We start from the raw sequence: 8,803 nt of genomic DNA, 5'->3' as shown, positions 1-8,803 counted from the left end.
TCTTTTTGGGTGCTTACATCTTTAATTGCTAACAGAGTTATTGAAATTGACTAAAGAAAATGCACAATACGATCTAAACGAAAAACTCACTATATTAACAAAATATTTACAACTTAAAATACCAAATTTACAAATCGGACTCCATAAAAGCTCATTCTTCCGTGTTACATCAATTCTATTTGTTTTATTTCTCGCGGGAGTTGATCGTCTGCTACCATCAACGCCCGCTGTTGCTAGGATATCCACCAGTCACATGGTTTGGTTTAAGAACAGCAAAAGGGTTGCCATAGCTCGGTCTACTCTTATTATTAGTCTATGGTTTTAACCAATTTTTTTTTTTCTTTGAGTAAAAGTGGGATTTTTATATTCGCAACTTCAATAAACTATAGGGGGCGCTGCAGTCACTGTCTTACTTTTGGATCAACACTCGTATATTATTCAACTAAGCTATAGTTTCGGCAGTGGTACAAGAACTCAGATAAAAGAGAAAAACACAAAATACTACCAAGCACCCAGCCATTTAATAATATTATACAGATTGATATGGCGTTGCTGTAGTTTATCTCTAAATAGTATAAAATGAAGTCTCCAAAAAGCGTCTGTTAGTTTCAATGCGCAAAACTCGAGAACTATTCGGCCGATTTGTCTGAAATTTTTACAGTAACTTTCATTTAGCACCGGAAGGGTTTGCAGACCGGTTCGAAAAAATTTCGATGAGTAGTTCTTTTTTTATTTTCATTTATGGCCTATTTTCACGTGAATTCCTAAATATGGGGGAGAAAAATTACTTGCACATATATTAATACTACATATCGCTGGAAAGGGTAGAATTTTTCGCATTCTACGCAATTTGTTTCAATGCTCTAACTTAATTACGGCGGGAGTTATTTGCGTTTTTAGTTCGAATTTTTTTAGGCTCAGCTGAAATTTAAGCACTACTTTCTTCATTAAATCTATCAATAAAAAGTGGAGGAATTGTCTCACAGTTTCCTTTTTGACACTATTGAAAAAAGCGATATTTTTTTTCTCCAGATCCATCACAACTTATGATTGAAAAACTAAACTTCTATCTCGAAAGGGAAAAAAAGTTACAAGCTTTTTCAAATCAAGTTCAAAAAATATCATTTCCATTCAAATTGTTAACTATTTTCTTTCGCATTTTAATTCGCAACTCCAACGAACTATAGGGGGCACTGAAGTCACTGTCTAATGGCGGACTTAAAAACTAAAACAAACGCACATGGTAACGAAGAAAATGCTAAAAGTGTTGTGATTTTTGTTCGTACGTATGATTGTTTCGCTTTATTCTTTTTAAATTAATTTTCAAAGTCTTGTGGATATTCTGGCCCACGTAGAAAGAAATGAGAATTCAAGAAGCATTACTAAACGTCAAAGATTAATGCAAACTACGTAGTTCGTAGTTCTAAGCAGCTATTTCCACGATGTTGAATTCGATATTTATCAATTCTTGATAAAACTAAATAATAATTGTGGCCTGACAAGAATAACAATTAATGCTAGAAAATTCAATATGACATTACAAATTATTATCGAAAGAAGATGATACTTTTTTGCCTTGCTTGGCTAGTGCTTATTGTTTTCCATTTGTAGCTGAGTTATTTCTCTCGAATTCCCGAATCGGTTAATCTAAAAATTTTCTGTTTCGATTTTTCTAATTTCTGAGTTACGATTTAATTGTGTCATGTTATGCAAATCATCAACAAAATTCTCACGGATATATGGTGGTAGATTTCTTTTCAGTTGATTGACCATTATTTCTTTTCACTTATCGAATTCTGTAATCTTACTGCCATTTTATTCCACTCATGATAAAAATTAAAATGGTTTAACTAAAAACGCGCAAGGCTACTTTGCTCGCACTATACTAAAACTATAACCCTAAACAAATTTGGCGAAACCTTTCAGCTGAGTATAAAAAGAATAAAGTAAATTCTTTCTCGGTTATTCATTTTGTTCTACGATAATATATTCAAGAAAATATTTTGCATACTGTCCATTCCAACTAAATGCTGCTGTAAAATATCGTAAGTTTAATTAATTTAAGATTAAAAAAAACCCCATATTCTTGCAAATTCATACAAAACAATAAAAAATTTTACCTTGTATAACGTTATCCAAGTTTGTTAATCCAGAATTTTCGCTTTCACCAATTATTAAGGAAATAATGAAAACTAACATTATTTTGAGAAGCTCGAGAATACTACTAAGGGACGAATTAATTTCTGTAGCTGAAAGCAAACTAAGACACATTGATTGCGTTAATAAATACTCAGAACAAACTGCATGTGTTTACGTCAACAGACACACGTGGAACGCAACGTGGCAATGTTTTAGTTTCATTTGCAGTTTTGTAAATCACCGCAAGGTAGCGTATTCGAGCGCTGGAGTTCCGAATTCCTTAAACTTATTTTATTTTGTATTTCCATGGTTACGCTTTTTAAATCCATCTTTCTCGATTTAATTTCTTAAAAGTATTTTAATATCTGTCGTCATTGTTTGGGAGGAAAATTTTGAATGATGTTTTTTTCTTTTTAATTGATTGCCTGATTGTTGAACATAAGTCACTTGACACAATTTTTATTTTAAGGTAAACCGTGCAAAGCTAGTCTTATTATATTTGTTATGTTTTCTAGTGTGCATTTCCTATATAATTTATGTGTGTTAGATCTTTCAAAATAGTGTGCATATAATTCGATGATTCCATATTTAGTTTGTATTTAAGTTTATAAATATATTTTTCCCCCACAGGTGAATATTCTTCAAAATTACATGGCTGTGAAACATCTGGGAAAAAAACTGCTTCGCTCTGTCCGAAGTGCTTAATTGGTTGGAGAACTCAAGTAAATTTAATCCCTCATTATTTTTTTCTCTTGAGAAGACACTTAAAATGAAGTGACTTTCTCTGTGAAACGTATCAGATTATAAGAATTTTGAGGACAATTCTCGAAATAAGAGAATTTTATCTTTATCTTTATTACTAATAATAAAGCTGAAAGTCTGTCAGGATCTCTGTCTGTCAGGATCTCTGTGACGCGCATAGCGCCTAGACCGTTCGGCCGATTTTCATGAAATTTGGCACAAAGTTAGTTTGTAGCATGGGGGTGTGCACCTCGAAGCGATTTTTCGAAAATTCGATGTGGTTCTTTTTCTGTTCCAATTTTAAGAACAAAATTCTCATAAGATGGACGAGTAAATTACGAAATTATCATTACGTGAAACCGTAACCAAGCCAATTGGCGAGAAAATTCACCATACATTATATGTAAATGTACAGGCGAACCAAAAGAGCTTTTAATTTTCTATTACGGGCAAAGCCGTGCGGGTACCACTAGTAAAAAATAAAGTATTAAAACAGTACTGTTAGTAGAGGTTTTTTTTTTATGTATATATAAATTGAATTATTATCTTTAGGACTTGCTTTATCAAGTGTCCTGTGTACTGTATTTGTAGTCAGAAGAGCTAGATATATAACATTTCCAATTTAAAACGATGATCTTTCTTTTTCATAAACAATTGCCTGACATCTACAATGTGAGAGCTGTTTTATTCTTTTTCTGACAAATACAATGCTCATCTCAGAGGTAGTGAATGTAATGTCTAAATATGTATCAAAATGAGTTGAAAAAAAGTCTTCATAAAGGATTTAAGTTAAGTATAATTTATGTTGATGCACGTAGGAGTCATTAGTAATGCCGTTTGTCATTTGCATGGACCGAAAAATCCGTGCTATAATGATGCTAGTATTTATTTTTGCTAATGGACGCAGGCCCGACAGACATCTTTCACAATTTCTCTGACGTTATTTCTTTTTAATAATGGATGTAAAATAACTGCAACTTAACATTTCTTTCCTGTGGAATTTAAAAATACAATATAGACAGTATACAGACATCATGATTTGTGGCCCAAATCATGGCATTAACGCTACCAACAGTGTTAATCGTTTTGAAACACAATCAAATTTGCAACTATGGTTTGCAGTTGCATTTGTCAAATCTTGTTAACATCTAGGTAACGAGAAAGAAGCCCTAAAATAGAATTTAATAAAACATTTAAATGTTAAAATTACGAGTATGTTTGGCATGAATTAAAACTTTCTTACGAAAAATGAATTTATTTCCAGATGCCAAAAGTTGATGTTACTGAAAAAGTAGCTTTATCAGAGTGCTTGGAGACAGCAAAACTGCATGGAAACTTATCGACAAGCAACCGTTTCTTGACAATTGGAATACCAACTGTTGCCAGAAGAAAAGAAAGTTATCTTCACAAAACTCTGAAATCTTTAACAGAAAACCTAGACGAGTTCGAGAGCAAGAATCTCACAATCATCGTCTTATTTGCTGATACTGACGGTGAGTTAAGAAAAATAAGGGCATATGAAACAGCAAAACTGTTCAAGGATCACATACAGTCAGGATTACTTCTTCTCATCGAAATTTTACCATCATTTTACCCAACAAAGAAGATAACCCGACGAACTTTCAACGATACAGTGGACCGAGTAAAGTGGAGGTCCAAGCAAGTTTTAGACTTCGCTTTTATGTTAGAGTGCGCTCGAGAATCTTCTGAGTACTTTTTGATCTTAGAAGATGACGTTGTGACTTCCCAACATTACGTCACTTCCATTAAAAACTTCATATACGAAAAGCGGAACTCTGACTGGGTGTCTTTGTCTTTTTCTGGCTTTTTCATCATTGGTAGGCTCATGACAAGTGAGTACATGAAAAAGCTTAGTGACTTTTTGATTATGTTTCATCTTGAAAAACCCGTGGACCTTCTGATTGTGCAATTCTTCGACCTCCTTGTACCGGATATTCATTTAGTTACAAGAAGAATTCCTGGTTTGTTTCAGCACGTTGGTTTGTTTTCTTCTCTAGATGGTAAAGTTCAGAAAGCCAAAGACAGAAGTTTTGGAACGGGTTCTTACGTATTCCATTTCGAAAATCCCCCGGCAGATATCGTAACTAGCATTGGGGTGTACAAGAAACATTACCCCGAGCACTGTTATGGACATTTAAATAAGTTCTTTTGGGGAAGCGCCCCGAAGCGAAATGACACTTTTGACATTATACTTCACAAGCCCAGAAAATTGAACAGAATTTTCATCAGTTCTGGGCAAAAGTCTCATCAGCATGACATCATAAAGTTCGCTGAACTGAAGATTGCGCCTGTGTTTAAGCAAATGATTACAAACAAAAAGGCTGATTGCGAAGGGTTTTTCACAGTTGCTTTATTTGACAAAGGAAATGTAGATGTCTTGTTGAGTACGATACCAAAAATAACATATGTGCAGTGCATTCGAATCGAGTTTTTAAAGAAACAATCTAACTGGGTACTAATAAACGAAATTTCAATTGATGCAGAGAGAGAAGAATGAAAATTATATATTTAAAAGTGTAATAAGTATGGAATATTACTCATTATTAGTTTTATATGCATAACAAAACCTAATTTTGCATTTTAAATTTAGCCATTGCGAGGTACAGTATTTTTTATGCAAATACAACGTCCTTTCTATTCCATCAAGCATTCATGCTCAATTATTTTCTTTGATTTTATTGGTATTCATATTGTTACAAATTCTATAAATAGTAATTATTTTTGTGATTAATTTATTGTAATCTGGCTAAATTAGGAGTTCATTCCATCACTTTTCATCTAAAATTATCTCAGTAACGTAAACTGTAAATAGCTTCTCGTAATGAATAAACAAACCCCTTACATTCGAATGAAGCATATGGTCCCTCCATTTCTGAACGATAAGATTTGTGAATGGAATAAAAAGAAAACATCGAGAAGCATTTCGAATTTTGTCGAAACTTTCTCTAGGATATATAAATAGACTCCGCGCGTGATAAAAAGTTAGACTGGTCTGAGCCGTGGGCTGGAAAGTGTGTATTAGCCTTTGCGCTGTGTTTTCGCGTATTATGATGTAGATACGTGTGTAACCATTGAGTTTACGGTGTTAATTGATATTTTCCTAACTGCTATGGTTAATTTAGCAGTTGCTAACGATATTTCTTGTACATAGTTGTAAATAAATCTCATGTGTTTTCTCAAGAACTGTGTCATCATTTAAAGAATTTCTTGAAGTCGCTGACCTCGTAACAATATCATATACGTAATACTACATTTTTTTAAGTTGAAAAGATCAAAACGTATCCCATCATAATATTTCATGCTGTCGTAGAGAGTGTAAAAGAACGTCATGAAAGTTAAATGTTCTGTGTACAACAATTTAAAACATTACATTTTTTTCTCAAGGAATTACGCTTTTGTCAAAAAAATTATTTTTAGGGTATCTGTCCGCTGCATAATAAAAGCCACAATTCTTTGATTTTCATTCATATGCGTTTTGCGTTACTCATAAAGCATTTTTAAACGTCAGAAATATTTCACAAGTACGAAAATAACTTAATAAAAAACGTTTTTCTATAGATACATTTGTTTTTAAAAATCACTTTCTATTTCACATAACCGTCTGTAAAAAAATATTTTAAAAATTATAATTCATACATCCTCTTAAAAAGAGTTCAGGATTAAGGTATATCGACTCCAAGTTAATTTTGTTCCATCTTTAATGAAAAGTGCCTTCATTACAATTATTGAAGTTTTACGTTCAACTAAAAAAATTGAAATTTTCCCTCATAGAATTTGTTTACACCGATACAACTTGCATATCATTGTAGGAGGAGATTCGATTCTCTGCACAAACACCTCGAAGACCCTCCAAGAGTGAGCCCCCGTGCCAAAAAAAAGAGAAAAATCCCCCTCAAAAATATTCAATGGCGTAGTCTGCGCCATGACCGCCTCCCCCCACTCCCTCCTCTTAAGTGGGTGCCCTAAATTGTGCAAAACAGACAAGAAAAAGTAGAATGGTCACCAAAAAAAAAAAGACTGTCTTCGAAACAGTAATATTACCGTACGTCTAACACCAAAATCAAAATTACGTATCAAATGTTAAAAGCTATGTTTCGAGAAATCACAAGCACGAAAAATCGATTCGAACAGAAAAAAATTAATTAGTGCGACCAATATTCACCGAGATATGAAACGAAGCGTTTTGTGACTCAACCTCGTGCTTATTTCAGTGATGCATTTACAAAGTCACAGACGTCGATACTGCGTGAAGGCCCAACAACCATAGGGATTCCGAAGGAGATTCAAAAAGCTATATGACTGTTTTACGTAGGTCAGTGTTAGACAAAGGTGGGCCCTAAAATGCATTGTGGTGGGCCCTTGAACCTCTATGTCCATCACTATTATTTTTTATCTTAAAGGGAGAAATGTAGCAGCTAGCAAGGGTGTAAAATTATATGTATGCACAAAAAAAGTTTGTTCAAATTGTACGAAATTTAGTAATGTGTTTTTATTTACGTATCACAGCATAATTACTCTTACGGCAATAATTGATTCAGTAAAGCCACTTTAAACAATTATTGCTAATCAAAAACTACTAAAGAAACTCTTGTGAATTTCTGTGGCAACATATCTCGTAGTTTTAAACAATAAACAAAACAGAAACGGCAATATAAAAGTTTCATTTGATATACGTCGCATTTGCTCTTGCGTTTTTAAAAATGGCTTACGGAAACTTGCCGGGAGGAGGATTTGGTGGTTTTCAGGAAAAGGTTGAACCAATAAAGTTAAAAGTTCCTCAGATAAAAGACAAAAATAGGCTACTGAGATCCCTCTTCGGAAAATATAAATCCGTACCGCCTGAAGAAGAAAAAGAAGAGCTAGTGCAGAAAAAAGAAGATGTTGCTGTACACAACAGGTTACGTAAGCAAAAAGATGGTAAAACGGTTTCTTACGTCAAAAGGAAACAGACGGTAGAAAAAATTATAAGCACTGAAAGTATTTCTGAAAAAACTGAGACAAGTACCTTAAGTATTACATCCGAGTCACCCGACGTGTCGGAGTCCGAGTCTATTGAAACTGAAAAAGACCAAGAAGAAACTGTAGAAGATTCTGAAGAAGAGCCAGAAGGAATTGCAGAAGAGTCTGAAGAAGATACTGAAAGAATTGCAGAAGAGTCAGAAGAAGAGACTGAAGGAACTGCAGATGAGTCTAAAGATACTAAAGCAATTGCAGAAGAGTCTGAAGAAGAGAGTGATGGAACTACAGAAGAGGAATCTGATACAACAGAAACTGCAGCATTGCTGCCTGCTAAGAGAAAGATCGAGGCAAAGAAGTTGGGTAAAAGAGCTAAAAGCATAAGGAAAGCATATTTTGCCAAAAAAGAAGATGAAAGGAAAGTGTATTCTAAAGAAAGAATGCTGAAAAGTGTTTCCTACGAAAAAATGAAGAAAAGTGAATTGCTCGTCAAGATATCAGATACCGAAGATGAAAGCGGTAAGTATTTATTTATACAATACCTCAAAAGTGAAACTGCATCATCAAGAAAGAATGAACGTATGAGAGTTGCAAGAGCGATAGAGGCGAGATAGATATGTAAATGCGTAAAAAAACAGACAAAGATGAATAAAAAATAGCCTAATTATTCAGTATCTCATGTGCTCACCTTGAGCAATTATACAGGTTTTAATTCGGAGAGGCATGCCACCAATGAGTTCATTGATGGTTGCTTGAGGTAACTTTAGCCAAGTCATATCCAACGCTGTGCGCAGATCATCAATAACTTGTGCAGGTGTTCCCGAACTCATACCACATCCAATGACACCCCACAGGTGCTCGATAGGGTTTGAATCTGGAGAGGTCTCCGAGCAGAAAAAGATGGTAAATCTGATCAGGCTGTTTCAGTTGATCGTGCGACATGTGG

At 34.1% G+C, this 8,803-nt stretch overlaps 1 protein-coding gene across 1 annotated transcript; it reads left to right on the top strand.

The window, feature by feature from the left end:
* Window positions 1-4,144: 4,144 nt before the first annotated feature.
* Window positions 4,145-5,398, top strand: LOC129226649 (alpha-1,3-mannosyl-glycoprotein 4-beta-N-acetylglucosaminyltransferase C-like). The gene has a single exon (XM_054861280.1). The coding sequence runs from the start codon at window positions 4,145-4,147 to the stop codon at window positions 5,396-5,398; it is 1,254 nt and encodes a 417-aa protein (XP_054717255.1).
* The last annotated feature ends 3,405 nt before the right edge of the window (window positions 5,399-8,803 follow it).

Source organism: Uloborus diversus, chromosome 7, assembly GCF_026930045.1.
Source record: "Uloborus diversus isolate 005 chromosome 7, Udiv.v.3.1, whole genome shotgun sequence".
Taxonomy (NCBI): Eukaryota; Metazoa; Arthropoda; class Arachnida; order Araneae; family Uloboridae; genus Uloborus; species Uloborus diversus.
The sequence above is the reverse complement of the archived record's forward strand: the minus strand, read 5'-3'. Positions and strand labels throughout refer to the sequence as shown.